The sequence below is a fragment of the Myxocyprinus asiaticus genome, chromosome 36 (assembly GCF_019703515.2).
Source record: "Myxocyprinus asiaticus isolate MX2 ecotype Aquarium Trade chromosome 36, UBuf_Myxa_2, whole genome shotgun sequence".
In the NCBI taxonomy this organism is placed as follows: domain Eukaryota; kingdom Metazoa; phylum Chordata; class Actinopteri; order Cypriniformes; family Catostomidae; genus Myxocyprinus; species Myxocyprinus asiaticus.
Window position 1 is genome coordinate 41,964,591 of NC_059379.1, and position 17,897 is coordinate 41,982,487.

A 17,897-nucleotide genomic window follows, 5' to 3' on the forward strand; every position below is an offset into this window, starting at 1 on the left:
GCAAAGCCGCGGGTCCAGACGGCATTCCGGGCCGCGTCATCAGAGCGTGCGCGAACCAGCTGGCTGGTGTTTTTACGGACATTTTCAACCTTTCCCTCTCTTTGTCTGTAGTCCCCACATGCTTTAAAACATCCACCATTGTGCCTGTTCCAAAACAATCGAAAATAACTTGTTTAAATGACTGGCGTCCTGTTGCTCTGACCCCCATCATCAGCAAATGTTTTGAGAGACTAATCAGAGATTACATCTGCTCTGTATTACCACTCAATCTTGACCCGCTGCAGTTTGCTTACCGTAACAACCGCTCCACTGATGATGCCATTGCATCTACAATACACACTGCTCTCTCCCACCTGGAAAAAAAGAACACTTATGTGAGAATGCTGTTTGTAGACTACAGCTCAGCATTCAACACCATAGTGCCCTCCAAGCTAGATGAGAAACTCCAGGCTCTGGGCTTAAACAGCTCGCTGTGCAGCTGGATCCTGGACTTCCTGTCAAGCAGACGCCAGGTGGTTAGAATAGGCAGCAACATCTCCTCATCACTGACCCTCAACACTGGAGCCCCGCAGGGCTGTGTTCTCAGCCCACTACTGTATTCCCTGTACACACATGACTGTGTGGCAACACATAACTCCAATGCCATCATTAAGTTTGCTGATGACACGACGGTGGTAGGTCTGATCACTGACAATGATGAAACAGCCTACAGAGAGGAGGTGCACACTCTGACACACTGGTGTCAGGAGCACAACCTCTCCCTCAACGTCAGTAAGACAAAGGAGCTTGTGGTGGACTTCAGGAGAAAAGACAGAGAACACAGTCCAATCACCATCAATGGAGCACCAGTGGAGAGAGTCAGCAGCTTCAAGTTCCTGGGTGTCCACATCACTGAGGAACTCACATGGTCCGTCCACACTGAAGTCGTTGTGAAGAAGGCTCATCAGCGCCTTTTCTTCCTGAGACGGCTGAGGAAGTTTGGAATGAACCGCCACATCCTCACACGGTTCTACACCTGCACTGTGGAGAGCATCCTGACTGGCTGTATCTCCGCCTGGTACGGCAATAGCACTGCCCACAACCGCAAAGCATTGCAAAGGGTGGTGCGAACTGCCAAACACATCATCGGAGGTGAGCTTCCCTCCCTCCAGGAAATATATACAAGGCGGTGTGTGAAAAAAGCTCGGAGGATCATCAGAGACTCCAGCCACCCGAGCCATGGGCTGTTCTCACTGCTACCATCAGGTAGGCGGTATCGCAGCATCAGGACCCGCACCAGCCGACTCCATGATAGCTTCTTCCCCCAAGCAATCAGACTTCTGAACTCTTGATCTCCCACGATCAAAATACATCAGCCCTGCACTTTATTACTCTTTTATCTCACACCGGACTGTCATAAATTATATTACTGTCATTATATTATGTCTCTCTTAACAACTGACTATCAACCGACAGCCTGAATGTCAATACAGTACAATACTGTACATTCTATATATATACTTTTTTCATATATATTTAAATTTTTATTGAATAATGTGTATCTATATAGTATCTATATAGTAAAAAACAAAAAAAACAAAAAACAAAAACAGCATATTGTATACTGTGCAATGTATGTTATTATTGTATATTGTTGAGTGTAATTGTGTATAACAGATGTTTAAATTGTGTTGTGTTAATTTGATGTTTTAAGTTGTGTAATTATGTATAACAGATGTTTAAATTGTGTTGTGTTAATTTGATGTTTTAAGTCGAGTTTAATTATGTATAACAGATGTTTAAATTGCGTTGTGTTAATTTGATGTTATTGTAAATTGGTATATGTCTCATCACTGTCACGACTGCTATGTTGATCGGAACTGCACCCAAGAATTTCACACACCATTGCATTTGTGTATATGGCTGTGTGACAATAAAGTGATTTGATTTGATTTTGATTTGATTTGAAATGTGTCTTCCTTGGGCAGAGGCCCCTCTGCCCCAGTCACCATGTTTGTAGAAACTCCTCCCCCGTAGGGTAGGACCTACCATGGGACTTATCCACATGACATACTTCTGACAAAGCTCGGCAAGACCATGCAACGTATTTCCACTCAAATACCCCCCCTCCCCTCTGGGCAGGGTGTGGTCTCCGTGGTGTCTTCCCCTTGGGAGGGACACCCCCCCGATGTAGACCTGGTGGCCCCAGTCGGTTCTTTTTTTGGGGAGAGGTAAAAAGAGGATAAGAGGCCACGATTGGGCTAGCCTGTCTCCATCTTTTGGGCAGTCGACTTGTCCCCGAAGGACCGTTCGACACTCATAACAGCGTTGGGGGAGGTTACGTGTCGGCCTGATGCACTGGCTACGAGGCACACAGTGGTCTGCCCGTCACACACCGCCAGTTCACGTAACGCAGTTCAGCCAGTTGTGGCATTTCGTATAGGGATCCCTAGTGTCACTACATCGACACAACATCGAGTGATTGACAGATAGGGAACGTCCTGGTTATTTGCGTAACCTCCGTTCCCTGATGGAGGGAATGAGATGTTGTGTCCCTCCTGCCATAATGCTGGACTACTCGCTGAAATGGCCAGGACCTTGTCTCAGCTCCTCAGCACAAAACCTGAATGAGTGGTTGCATACCAGCTCCTTTTATACCCGTATGTTCGGGGGAGTGGCATGCAAATACCACTTGCCAATTTTCATTGGCCTTTTTTCAAAGACCAGAGGTGTTTCGTGCTCCCATGAGTGACCCCTAGTGTCACTACATTGACACAACATCTCATTCCCTCCATCAGGGAACAGAGGTTATGCAAGTAACCAGGACGTTCTGAGTGAAAATTGTGTAAAAAAAAAAAGTGTATTCTTTAACATGAAAAATGCTTTGTATTAGCTTTATTTCAAGCTTTGCTAATCCCGTTGGATTGTATTTCACAAATAAAATCACATTTCATATAAATACAGCTTTAAAGATTCACATATTGGATACTTTACCTGATAACCTGTGTTGTGCCATAACTGAATTATGCATTTTGCAATTCAAACTAAAGACTACATTTTTTCACAATTGTTCATAAATGCTCACTACATTACCATCATTTCATAACTGCATTAATCAAGGGTGATGTAGTGACAGGTTGCCTGTACTAAAGCAGCTTTAATTGAAAGTAATGTATTCTTTGCTGTCACGCACAGTAAATACACAAAAGAAAATACATGATAAAGACTAGGCAGCTGTCTGCAAATGAGAGCAAGACTTTCTGAGGAAACTACAGTCAAACTACAGTCAAACAAGTCATTTATATCCATTTATATGTGCTTCAGAGAACAACATGCAGCACAGTTCTCTTAATTGGATAGTTGCTGTGTTTGCGGGCAGCATTGTGTTGATATTCCTCAAACATTCTGGTTAGTGTTTGTTCTAAACCATTAACCATACAGATATTAAACTTCTGCAAATAATTCAGCCCATTTAATGTACAGACTCTATACAAACTTGTATTTTTTATTTATTTTTTTCAGGTAATTTCAGTGTTAGATGTGCTGTCTGTTTTTGATAAACATCATACTTCTTAATAAACTTAAGATTAAGTTTGTAAATCTCCCTTTGACTTGTGTGTATAGAATGTACCCAACAGTGACAATGTGATTGCAACGTTTGGATCAACATCCTTGTTGGTCCTTGAACAACATTCAAATCAGCCAATCAGATTAGAGTTTACAGTTATGTGCTTGATCAACAGTCTTATACACCCATCATTTCCCTTTGTTTTTAGGGTCAGTTTAGAGTTACAGTACATTAAACCTACATTAAACCAGTATTATTACCAGTAATACAGACTGATCACACTGTGAATTCGGCAGCAATTCTTTGAAAGTTTTTTTTTAATTTAATTTAATTTTTTTATTAACTCTACCCCCAACCCTAAACCTAAAAAGGTAATTTTAGAGATAAAATGCAACCTCTGAGTACGCTCATCATAGATTAGGTGAACACGAATACTTCCTGGTTCTTGCAGGACCAGAACCTGTGCCTCAGAGGTTGTTTGTGTTAGAGGGAAACATGTTCATCCTTTAATAGATGCAGTAATGTCTGGTGGTGGATGGTGCTTGTTAGTAATTCAGCAGAATGGGGTTGATTTCAGGGTACATGAACTTTCCGAAGCATAAATATCTATGTTAAATCAGCAGAAAGACACCAATGGCTGGCAAAAAGTCTGTTTGACTGAAGTGAGATCACGTGTGATCAGCTGACACAGTGGGCTTTTTCAAATGTGTAGTTGATGGCTGCGAACAGATTGCACCTACATGAACAGATAGAACACCAACTGCCCATCTCTGTCAAACTGAAATGTCATGGTGTAGCACTTAGCCTTTGGTAATATATTGAAATTTCCCATTATGCAGTTGTGACATGCTGCATGGAATAATGATTCAACCCGCAGGGATAGAGGTCAAATGCAATGAATCACCTTTGAAATGTTGTTAGTCTTAAAGTTGAACACATAATTTCTTACACTGGATGTCTGCTGACATTAATTGTGAATAATTACAACAGTAGAACACCATTTTTATGCTATATGAGTAATTTCGGTAACACTTTACAATAAGGTTCCATTTGTAACATTAGTTAATGCATTAGGTATCATGAACAAGCAATTAACAATATATTTTTACATCATTTTAAATCTTTGTTAATGTGAGTTTATAAAAATGCAGTTACTCATTGTTAGTTCATATTAGTTCATAGTGCATTAAATAATGTTAACAAATACAACTTTTGATTTAAAAAATGTATTAGTATATGTTGAAATTAACATTAAGATTAAAAAATGCTGTAAAAGTATTGTTCATTGTTAGATCATGTTAACTAATATTCTTAAATAATATTAACAAATAGAACCTTATATTAAAGTGTTACCCTACTTTCATTTACATGAAGAATGACATTGTTTGTATTGCATGCGGAGTAGGAAATTAACATTAATGGTACATTACTGGAAATTAGTGATAACGCTAGATGTAATGTTGCTTTTGCTATGTTCTCATTCATTTTCTCATTGATTTTCTTTTAGTATTCTCTATTACAACTTTAGTTTATTATTATTATTATTATTATTATTATTATTATTATTAATTCTAGTATTAGTATATAAAGGCTAGTAAAAACAAAATATTGAGTGGGTAAAATTCTACATTCACCAGCCACTGTGACTGATGGGCAAAAAAGTGAATTTCCCACCCACCCTGATTGTAAACTTGACAGAGGATAAAGTAATACATGGATACATGTTATTCTGCCTCAAAATTTGGCCAAAAGGAGGTCATATTAGGCAGCATGAACTGTCATCTATAATTTGATACAACATTCTGGTTGGGAACATGTCTATGAATGTTGTTGCTTTTAGTCCATGTCTGTTAACTCTGAGGCTAACATCTATGCTAGTGTACTCCTAAAAGCCTATCAACTACATTTTCAGCAGTTTACACAGTCCCCAGATGCACCAAAAATATGTCTGACATCTTGAACTCACAGGTGTTTTTAAAATGTTCACTCCAATCAAATGCTCTCCAGAATGAAAAAGTCCCTCCCACTTTAAACCACCTGCAACCAAAAACCAGCACATCATTGTTCATGGTTGCAATGTAACCTTAAGGCTTATGGTGTGTCCCAGACAACTCAGAACTCTGAATTTTCCCACATCCTACTTGGAAATACAGTTGAAGTCATAAGTTTACACAGACTTAGGTTGAAGTTATTAAAACTCATTTTTTAACCACTCCACAGATTTAATATTAGCAAACTATAGTTTTGGAAAGTCGTTTAGGACATCTACTTTGTGCATGATATGAGTAATTTTTCCAACAATAGTTTACAGACAGATCGTTTCACTTTTAATTGACTATATCACAATTCCAGAAAATTCTGGAAAATTCAAGAAAATTTTGTCAAGCCTTTAGAAAATTAGCCAATTAGCTTCTTATAGAAGGTGTACTGAATTGGAGGTGTACCTGTGGATGTATTTGAAGGCCTACCTTCAAACTCAGTGCCTCTTTGCTTGACATCATGGGAAAATCAAAAGAAATCAGCCAAGACCTCATAAAAAAAGTGGACCTCCACAAGTCTGGTTTATCCTTGGGAGCAATTTCCAAACACCTGAAGGTACCACGTTCATCTGTACAAACAATAATATGCAAGTATAAACACAATGGGACCACGCAGCCATCATACCACTCAGGAAGGAGACACATTCTGTCTCCTAGAGATGAATGTAATTTGGTGCGAATAGTGTAACTCAATCCCAGAACAACAGCAAAGGACCTTGTGAAGATGCTTGAGGAAACAGGTAGGCAAGTATCTATATCCACAGTAAAAACAAGTCCTATATCGACATAACCTGAAAGGCTGCTCAGCAAGGAAGAAGCCACAAAACCACCATAAAAAAGCCAGACTACAGTTTGCAAGTGCACATGAAGACAAAGATCTTACTTTTTGGAGAAATGTCCTCTGGTCTAATGAAACAAAAATGTAATTGTTTGGACGTAATGACCATCGTTATGTTTGGAGGAAAAAGGTTGAGGCTTGCAAGCCGAAGAACATCATCCCAACCATGAAGCATGGGGGTGGCAGCATCATGCTGTGGGGGTTCTTTGCTGCAGGAGGGACTAGTGCACATCACAAAATAGATGGCATCATGAGGAAGGAAAATTATGTGGATATATTGAAGCAACATCTCAAGACATCAGCCAGGAAGTTAAAGCTCGTTTGCAAATGGGTCTTCCAAATGAACAATGACCCCAAGCATACCTCCAAAGTTGTAGCAAAATGGCTTAGGAATAACAAAGTCAAGGTATTGGAGTGGCTATCATAAAGCCCTGACCTCAATCCGATAGAGAATTTGTGGGCAGAACTGAAAAAGCATGTGCAAACAAGGAGGCCTACAAACCTGACTCCGTTACTCCAGTTCTGTCTGGAGGAATGGGCCAAAATTCCAACAACTTATTGTGAGAAGCTTGTGGAAGGCTACCCAAAATGTTTGACCCAAGTTAAACAATTTAAAGGCAATGCTACCAAATACTAACAACGTGTATGTAAACTTCTGACCCACTGGGAATGTGATGAAAGAAATAAAAGCTGAAATAAATAATTTTCTCAACTATTATTCTGACATTTCACATTCTTAAAATAAAGCAGTGATCCTAACTGACCTAAGACAGGGAATGTTTTCTACGATTAAATGTCAGGAATTGTGAAAAACTGAGTTTAAATGTATTTGGCTGAGGTGTATGTAAACTTCTGACTTCAACTGTAATAACTGGAACACTGCCTGAAGTCGGACATCTGAGTAGCATCATTTGACATCAGTTCCAATATGGTGGTGACCAAAAAGCATAAATTGGAGCTGGGTTTTGTGAAACATAAAAATTAAATTTTAAGTATTTTCACTGCATGAAATGTATGAATATGCATTATACAATAAATAAACAAGAGGATATTAAGACGAATTATTTGTATATCAATCAATGCCTACATTTTCACCTATTTTGCTCATGAAATAGCTAATACACAGCAAGCTAGCTCTGGAAGACTGTGCACTTGGCATGTGTCCATGTGATTGAATGAATGAATGAACGTTACATTTATATAGCGCTTTATATAGTCTGGATGATGCGACAGCAGGCATAGTGCGGCAGTACACTCACCACACACCAACACCAACGTGTGATTGACTGGAACGCACTGAGTTCGGAAGTGGTAAATTTCAACTCAGATATTCCCACCTCCGACTTCATTTGGAATGCATCATAAGCCCTTCGATATGTCCTGTCCCAACTTCCTGTTCCAATAGGAAATATGTCAACACAGGAAAGAAGAAGAGATGTACAAGGTATTTCATTGTGCTTTTCATTTGTGAGCTCACTCAATTTCGAGAAAGGGCCATCATTACAACAAATAAGACTTCATTAAGTCTTAACATTATTGTTGTTGTAGGGTCCATTCATAGTGCAACAGTGCACACTAATTAGTCTAGTAAAAGTCAGGTAATGTTTTATTTTTATTTTTACTGTGCTGTCTGGGTGTTTTTGCAGTTTAAACTGTTCTCTGTAATGCCAGATAACTCATTCACTCTGGCCACTAACAGCTCACATTGATTTGTCCTCACTCCATCTCTCTACAGGCTGTGGAGACTAACCTGGCCTCCAAAGACAGTCACTGGGTGTTTGTGAATGAGGTAAGGGAACATTTATTTTATCTTATTTCATGTTCACATGATTATTTTCTGTCTAAAAGGAATAGTTCACCCAAAAATTAAAATTCTGCCATCATTTACCCACCCTCACCTTGATCCAAACCCATATGACTTTTATTTTTATGCAACACACAAAAGGTGATACACGAGGACTTGTGTTGTTTTTAGCACGAAACAGCTCAAGTTTTCGCATAATCACATGAGTCATTGTGAACGAGCTTCTGTCATAGCACTTATGAATGTGCAACAGATGTCAAGATTGCACTAAAAATTTTTTATTTCATTTCGCCTCGTTCCTCACTAAAACCTTTCATATTACTTCAGAAGACTTGATATATGACATAAGTTTTATGATAATTTTTTTAAGCTTTAAACTGAGGCGCTATCCACTGCTATTGAATTGAAAAAGATTACAAATAAAAATAAAATATTTGTTTTATAATTCATCTTCTATTAATTAATTTAATTACATTTATGCATTTGGCAGATGCATTTATCCTAAGCAACTTATAATCAGTGAGTCAAGCTTTGGCTCAGGTCATTGCCTAAAAAAAGTCATTTTTATTTGTATAGCACTTTTCACAACACACATCGTCTCAAAGCAACTTCACAAAAATTATGGTGTGATGTTCTGAAGTCCTCATTGTGCAGTCTAAATGAATAATGCGATTGAAAATCATGCTTTAAAAATTATTATCTTTTTTTAAATGCGACCTGTGCTCTAACTTTGTACAAAAGTTTATCTGAGGACATAAAAGTTAATTGTGATCTAACGATGTGTGATGAGCGTTCAGTCTCAACGCTTATGACCTACTAGCTTCATCATTTGAGGCGTGCTGTCTTGCACAGAATGAAAAGTTGCTCATATAGTCATTATATAGTCATTAAAATACTATTGTGATTGATGGAATATATCATAACACCTGGACGTTTAATGCACACTAATAAAACACTGTGCAGGAATTAGTGTGTGATAGTTAGCTGATGAGGAGAGACTTTTCATTTACTCTTCTGTGATGAAATTATGGCATTTCATTGGACCCACCCTGACACAGTGTCCTGATTGGTACGAGCAGAGTCTTCAAACACAGCAGATGACTCCTCCTGTGGAGAAACCTTCCCACATCTCACCTCTGCCATTAGAACCACCACAAAACAATCGCTAATCATCTTTGTTGCATATTAAGCATATTACACAAGGGAAGATGGTGTTCAATGGATCACACATAAATGCATTTTCTTTGGGTAACTCGATCTATGAGCATAGACAATGAAGAACCTAATAATGTTTATGACATTCAGATCCATTCACAGTTCTTGAATGTTTGCATGTTTATCATGAATGAATGAATGACTGAGCCCCATAAAAAATACTCACTGTGTATTGAACCACAATTGAATCTATAGCACGACAGTAATAAAGTTATGAGGCAAAGCAATCTTAGAATTGAACGTTATAGAACGTTACTACAGAATGCTACTATACATTTTGCAGACTGAGTTTTATGTGCCGCATTCTACGTTTCGTCACAGTTTTCTGGTGAAATGAACACCAGGCGCTACAACAACTGTGCGTTTTTTTCACTTTCACACAAACCACGAGTAAAATGGCTTATTACTTTATAAACCCTTATTTTTCACTCTGTAACTCACACACTGCTATGTTATGATATCTAAACACTTTTACTTTAACACGTTATTTAAAACAAATGCTTGTATTACAGATTCACCTACATTTACACGCTTATTACAATGTGATTAGCTTCCGCACTCATCTAGTAGAGTGTTGGACTTTGTACTCGGACATGGAGGCTCGAGCCCTGCCAAGGATGCTCGACGTGAAAGCGAAACAAAAGTGCCATAGAAGCGAAACAAAATGACGTGATTGCGTCAGAAAATTTGCTTTTCATGTTGAATTTGCATTTTAAAACACTATCGGTTAGGTTTAGGTTAAATTTTTAGCTTAGGGAGATCCGTTTTACTTATTAAAACTGTAATCTAAAATTCACCTAAAAAAAAAACCTTGTCTGGTTACGACACCATTTTAATCCCTGGACATTTCAATGGGAAACTGCAGCCAAATGTGCAATATGGCATGCAAAAATGTTGCTACTGTCACATAATGTTCATGAGATCAGGCTGGAATTGCATGACCAGTGTAGTCTGAGCTGGTTCTTTTCAACGAAATGGTCAAAAAGACTGATGATGTTTAAGGTACAACAGGGCTAAAGGTACTTTTACATTTATTTTCTCCCAAAACTTTAAATAGCAACAAAATCTACCACAGTACTTTCCGAAACACCTGTTTGTCACTTTACAATGCAAAATCTTGCTGTTCCATGAGGTCATTGTGTGTAATGTCTAAAGTCTGATTTTGAGGTAGATTGATCTAATATTTAATAACTTTGGACATGTTGCAAATATACTGTATGTAGCTAATTAGAATCCCTGAAACAAAAAGTGCCTGAGAAAAAAATACTTATTTTTCAGTTTTGTTCATCAAACATTTTTCAATAACTGTCCAATAAGGAGCAGCGGCTAAAGGCCACTATAAAACACATTGTTTTTGTCAAGTTGGGTGAATAGATTTGATATGAAGATTGTTCAAAGTGTTCTCACACTGACTCATCCAATCACAATAAAGATTCATTTGTTTACAGAATACTTGAGCTGTTTGAAATGAACAAGAAATGGTGCACTCTTTTCTGAAGTGGTTATTTGGAATTTTGATGTCTCAAAAGTATTTGCATAAGTTGACAAATTTTGTCCCCATATCTTCACTTATATCACTTTAAGTGTGTGGTAAAAGACCCTCTCGACACTTTTTTGTTATGAATTCTAATCAAAACAACCTTCTGCTCATATTATTTTTACACAAATGATGTTGTTCCATCAAATGTATTTTTTTATGGCTGTCAATCAACATAAAATTATTAATCAAATTAATTACATGGTATGGCAATTAATTAACTGATTAATCACAATAATTCATATGTATTAATATTTGCTGGAAAAGCCCCTAAAATAACAATAGTTCATTATATAAGAATCAAATAATTATGAATAGGTATAATTAAACAGTTATAAATATAATGTAACAGACTTAATTTTGAATTTAGTTGAATTGTTGTAACATTGAGTGCCTTTACACTGTACTGTGTATATGTGTGTGTGCAGTACATTTTCCCCTCAGGGCTTGCCATAAATGGTGAGTGTGCATGTGCACTGGGGTTTTGAGTGCTTATATCCAGGTTTTCCCCACATGTGTTTCAGTTAATAAAAAGGAGAAAGAAGTGCGGATCAAAACTCTGGCAGCAGTCGTTTGTTATTTTCTTATTCCTAAGTATCTAAGCGAACCCTACGCTAATGCACGGTTACAATAATATATAATCTAAAAATAATAATTCAGATAATTAAAATGCATTACAATATTGTGGCATACGAGTAAAGCAAAGCGAGTAAAGCACAGCTTTTGTTTTAGCTTTTGACTCCTGAAAAATGATGTGTAACTGTTGAAGGTTGAGGTGACTTTCTTTCTTTGGTTGAACACAAGGAAAATTAAGGCAGAATAACAACAAGTGTGGGAATGTGATATTTGCAATGTAGTGAATGAGTTGCTCAAACAAACCTTAGGCCTTGTCCACACTAATACGTTTTTGTTTGAAAATGCATCTTTTTCTCTCCGTTTTGGCCTTCCGTCCACACTGAGATGGCGTTTTTGTCAGGGAAAACGGAGCTTTTTGAAAACGATGATGCATTTGTAGTCATGTGATGCAGTCATGTGACACATTCAATCCAAAACAAGATGGTGGATGACGTTGTATCGCAGTTGTTTTGGCTACTCTCCAGTTTACATTTACATTTACATTTATTCATTTGGCAGACGCTTTTGTCCAAAGCGACTTACAAAAGAGGAAACACATAAGCAAATAATTTTAAGGAGACAGTGGTACGAAAAGAGCATCAGAATAGCATTCAAAACAGATTAAAGTGCAACAAGATTATTTTTTATTTTTTTTTAGAACCTGGTTAAGTGCTCATGGAAAAGATGTGTTTTTAGCCATTTTTTGAAGACAGAAAGTGAGTCAGCTTCACGGATGGAGTTGGGAAGTGTTTTGGTGCCTCTTTGTGTTGGTTCAATAAGGCGACGTTCCTTAGCTGACCGCAGGCTTCTAGTGGGCGTGTAGCTTTGCAGAAATGATTTTAGGTATGCTGGAGCAGACCCAGTGACTGTTTTGTATGCCAGCATCAGAGCCTTGAACTTGATACGTGCATCAACCGGCAGCCAGTGAAGAGAGACAAGGAGTGGTGTAACATGTGCTCTCTTTGGTTGATTAAAGACCAGATGTGCTGCTGCATTCTGGATCATTTGCAGGGGTCTAATTGCACATGCAGGGAGGCCTGCAATGAGAGCGTTACAGTAGTCCAGTCTAGTTATGACAAGTGACTGAACAAGAAGTTGTGTGGCATGTTCAGAGAAGAAGGGTCTTATCTTCCTGATATTGTAGAGTGTAAATCTACATGATCTTGCGGTCTTTGAGATGTGGTCTGTGAAATTTACTTTGTTATTGATGGTTACCCCTAGTTTTCTGACCGTTTTGGAAGGTGTTACTGTAGTTGCACCCAGCTGCACGGTTATGTTGTGTTCAACAGCAGGGTTGGCTGGAAAGACAAGGAGTTCGATCTTGGCTGAGAAACCATGTGCATGAATGATGGGTCCCAGTGATGTTGTGTATAAAGGGAAGAGAAGTGGCCCAAGCACTGAACCCTGAGGTACCCCAGTAAGAAGCTGATGTGACTTGGACACCTCACCTCTCCAGGCTACCTTGAAGGACCTACCTGAGAGACTCGGTGGAGTTTCTACTTTTGAAGCCTGACTGATTGTCATCCAGCAGTTTGTTATGTCAGAGATAGGCAGAGATTTGATTGAAAACTGCCCTTTCAAGTGTTTTTGCCGTGAATGGGATGAGAGAGACTGGTTTGTAGCGTTCTATTTGTGTGGGGTTAAGTGCGGATTTCTTCTGCAGCGGGGTTATTCGATCCTGCTTAAATGTAGTGGGAAAAGTGCCTGTATGTAGAGATGTGTTAATTATGTGAGTGAGTGCAGATAAGATTGATGGAGAGATGGCCTGGTGGAGGTGAGAAGGAATGGGGTCAAGGGAACAGGTGGTGGGGTGGTTGGAGAGGAGGAGTTTAGAGACCTCAGTGTCAGTCAGAGGAGAGAACATAGAGATAGAAGAGTTGCATACAGGAGACGGGTGTTTGACCAGGTGAGGTGCTGAGAATGTATAGCTGATGGTTGTAACCTTATTAGTAAAAAATATGGCGAAGACATCTGCTGTCAGTGATGTGTCAGGCGGTGGAGGGGGAGGACAGAGAAGTGTGTTGAATGTTCTAAACAAGCTGCGAGTGTCTGTGGTGTTGTTGATTTTGCTCTGGTAGTAGGAAGTTTTTGCAGATTTAACATTATCTGAAAAAGTTGCAAGCAGAGACTGATACTTACCTAGATCTGCTGGATCTTTAGATTTCCACCATCTCCTCTCAGCTGCCCTGAGGTCAGTCCGAAGTTCACGAAGGACGTCAGAGAGCCAGGGGCTGGGTGGTGTAGTACGTGCTGGCCTTGAGGAGAGTGGACAGATGTTGTCTAGACAGGTTGTTAAAGTAGAGCTTAGTGTGTCTGTGGCAGTGCTTACATCAAGGGTGGAAAATATATTTTGTGTAGGAAGAGAGGTAGAGACAGCAGTGGAAAGGTGAGAGGGTGAAAGAGAACGGAGGTTACGGCGAAAGGAAACCAAAGGTGGAGTCTGTTTTAATGTAGATGGGAGAGTCATGTTGAATTGAACAAAGTAGTGATCAGAGACATGTAAAGGAGTAACAAGAATATTTGAGTTGGTACAGTTACATGTAAAAATGAGGTCCAGCTGGTTGCCTGATCTGTCAGTTGCTGTGGTGCTTAGTCTTTCCAAGTCAAATGAGGCCAGAAGGGCATTCAGTTCAGTGGCTGGGCTTGTCTTGATGTATGTTGAAATCACCAAGAACCACAAGTGGCTTACCATCCTCCGGGAAGGAGGACAGCAGGACATCCAACTCCTCGAGAAAGTTTGCCAGCTGACCTGTAGGGCGATAAATGACAACAACATGTATTTTTGTGGGTTGCATTCTAGTAATAGCATGGAATTCAAAAGTAGTATTGTTACATAGAGAAGAGTGTGGTGAAAAAGTCCAGTTGTTATGAATGATCAAACCTATTCCCCCACCCCTACGGGTGTCGAGGGGTGTGAGAGAAGGAGAAGTTGTTGGAGAGAGCAGCAGGTGTTACTGTATCCTCTGGAGTTTGATTGCATTGTTAAAGATTAATGTCAGTTTGTACACACTTCAGCTTACATTTCTTCAAAGGAGACAGTATGTTTACTCGCAGTTGTTGTTCAGCGGCGGAACGCGAGGACAGTTGAGTTTTCAGACCGTACATGGAGCAGAGATATTTGGTTGAGACCTGGATGCACCCATGTGTGGTGGGATAATTTTGTACATGAAATTATCGTGCCCAAGGAGTGGCGTGAGAACTTTAGGATGTCTAGGGACTCCCTATATCATCTGAGTGAACTTCTATGACCTCATATTCAAAGCCAGACAACACGACTGAGATCATCGGTGGATGTTGTTACAAAGGTTGCATGTACTCTATACTACTTAAGCGACAAAGGTAGACTCTGAAAAACGGTGAATGCATTTGGATTAGCCCAACAAACTGTGTCTAAAATAATCAGAGAAGTGTGCAGAGGTATTACATTACACCTGGGTCCCGAGTATGTTTGTCCGTCCATTTAAAAAACTCGGTGCCTTTCCTCGACATTGCCACAACGTTTCAAAGAGGCGGAAAGTAAATAAACGCCTGACGGAAATGACGCATTTCGAAGCGTCTTACATTTTACTCATGTGCAGTACAGGGACGTAAGCATTTTCAGACGTTTCAGTGTGGATGAGCAACTTTTGGAAAACGCTAGTGTGGACGGAGAGCATTTTGAAACAAAAATGCCATTTAAAATGTATCCGGATTAATGTAGACGTAACCTCAGTTTCCAAAGCACTACAGAGCCGCATCAAAAGTCTTTCTAGCAAGTCAGTCCACTGTCGGTCATCTTTGGAATGCTCTCGGGAGACTATTTCCAGTCATGCCTTTCTGCTTGAATGGGGGAACACCAAAATCTCAAAAACGGTTGGTCAAGATAATGATCAAAGGACATATTTCAAATCAGCAAAAAAAAAAAAAGAACAAAAAAAAAGATATGATTGGTATCATAAATTGTGCTTCTTTACCTCATATTACACTAAAAATGCAATTTTCCCTGCTTTCAATAGCTAATGTGCATCCGCGTTAGCGAGTTGATTGACAGGTGATGTCTGTATGTAAAAGGTGATTGGCTCTTTTAACTGTAAAGCGGGACTTCCATTCTACATCCGTTGACCGTTGGGCGCTCAGAGCTGCTTGGTTGGGCGTTCCACTTTCTCCCATTCATTTGAAAAGAAGTGGCCCGTCTCTGCTAAATAGTCTCTGGCCACATGCAGCATTTAAATTTTTAAGGGAAATCACTTATAATACTGCCCTACAAAGGGAAAACATATTGGCTACTTCATTTGGTCAAAAATGAGTTATGACCAGATTCTGCTCTCTTCAACGATGATCTGTCCTGTGACTGTCGGGTTTGGCTCAACTTTGGTCAAATTGGGAGAAAACTGATCCTCATTTGTGTAATTTATAGCGACTTAGATTTCTCACTCCTTTCACAGTACAGTCGGTTCAGCTCTCTCTCCCCAGATGCTGCAGACATCATGCTGTGTTATGACGGGGAGCGTCTCAGACCCATCAGTGCACACTGAACACTAGTAGGCTTTTAGTGTGAACATATATTCTTTGATCCAGAAGTCACATGGGGCAAATGAGACAACATACATTCAAATGGGGAAAAGCTGTCAACTTTAACATGAATCACATGGATCTGGCTGTTTCTATTCTTGCACAAGTACAGATATAAAAAAAAAAAAAAAAAAAAAAAAAACATACAGCTTTAAATGTCAGTCTCTTGCTTCATTTTTGGATCTACCTGTGAATCTTTTCAGCATGCATGAGCGCACCATAAATAATGACTGAACATCATCTTGATGATGAATATTCCAGTAACAGTGCTGTTTAGCCACATTTATTTACAATGTATCTGCCATCTTAACTTTGCAAGCTGTCAGTCCAAATAAAAAGACTTGAATCTGGACAAACAAACAGTGGGAATAAATGCACACAGAATGATATTTCACTTGATTAGTTATTACAAGTACACTATTGTAATGAAATTATGTTTTTGTTATCATTTCTTGCTGGTGCAGCAGTCAGTGCATCGTGAGCATGTTTGTACATTTATACATGTGTGTGTTTAAATCGGTCATTTAATTTATTCACTCTCCATTAAAATTTAATTCCATTGCAAAGTGAAATAATAATGCCACGTCTAAGAATTTATATTCTAATGCGCATCTGATTCTAATATCCATTCTGGTTTCAAATGCTGTCTTTGATATAAATCTATACATATAAAAAAAGATTCTGGAGAAAATTCTGTGGGCCACACTTAAAAAAATGGTCTTTGATTGATAACATATATAATGTTTTTTTACTTAAATAAAAACAGTTAATTTAACACAAATTATTCAACCTGAATATACAAACAAAAGCCATTTTCCACCCAAGGACCCTTTAAAGAAGTCCACACAAAAATTAAATTTCTGTCATTAGTAATTCACTGTCATGTTGCTCCAGACCCGTATTCTGTTATTTGCTGGAACACAAAAGTAGATGTATTTTTATTTTGTGAAAATATTACTCCTTCATTGAGCTTGAATGATGTGATCACTATGAATTATATTTGCTGTATCAAATGTTTTACTTTCAGTCGGGTTCAATCCTTATTCTTCCGTTAATTTCTTCTCCTATTCAAAAACATTTCTTTAATTCACTCGGCCATTGTATATATTTTTTTAAATAGCCCAATTTGTTGTTATAATACCCAGCGTACCCAACCCAACCCTCTAGATACTGCTCTGACAAATTGTATGTGTATTAAACGTCCCGTATGCTTGAAAAAAAAAATCATTGTCATTTAATTTTCAGTTTTTTTTTTTTTCCCTGATAGGGTTATTCATTGAGTTTAGGCATTAAACATTTTACAATTTCTCTCTCTTTCGTCTGTTTTTGTAAGACAGTCAACATAAAAGTCCAAATTTATGAGAACATAATAGCTGTGCTCCTAGTGAACTGCATCGCTGTCTACATAGGCATCAACAGGTTGTAACGTTGAGACAGGCAGAGCGAGCAGGACAAATACGATAACGAGATGATTGTGAACCCAAGTCCAGTTTATTAAATCAAATGTGCAAAACGATAAATCCAAAATGTGAAAGTATCAAAAGAAAACTATAAATCAAAACAAGAAACGTGAACCATTACTACAACTAAACCAGACGTCACCATGACTGAGACTATGACTGTGAAAACAAGATAACAAGAACCAAACCTTAAAATGACATTACATTCACACAATACTCAACCAGGAACAAAGACAACATGAGGGCTTAAAGGGGCATTCAGTAGTTCTCTAGTTAGCATTAGTATTGCTC

General features: G+C 38.6%; 1 protein-coding gene across 1 annotated transcript in view; it reads left to right on the plus strand.

Annotated features, from left to right (window-relative positions):
• Window positions 1–17,897, plus strand: part of LOC127427159 (glutamate receptor ionotropic, delta-1-like) — a 764,896-nt gene that overhangs the window by 556,476 nt on the left and 190,523 nt on the right. The window contains exon 5 of the mRNA XM_051674595.1: window positions 8,160–8,213. Within this exon, the coding sequence (XP_051530555.1) occupies window positions 8,160–8,213 (54 nt within the window). The remainder of the gene's footprint in view (window positions 1–8,159; window positions 8,214–17,897) is intronic.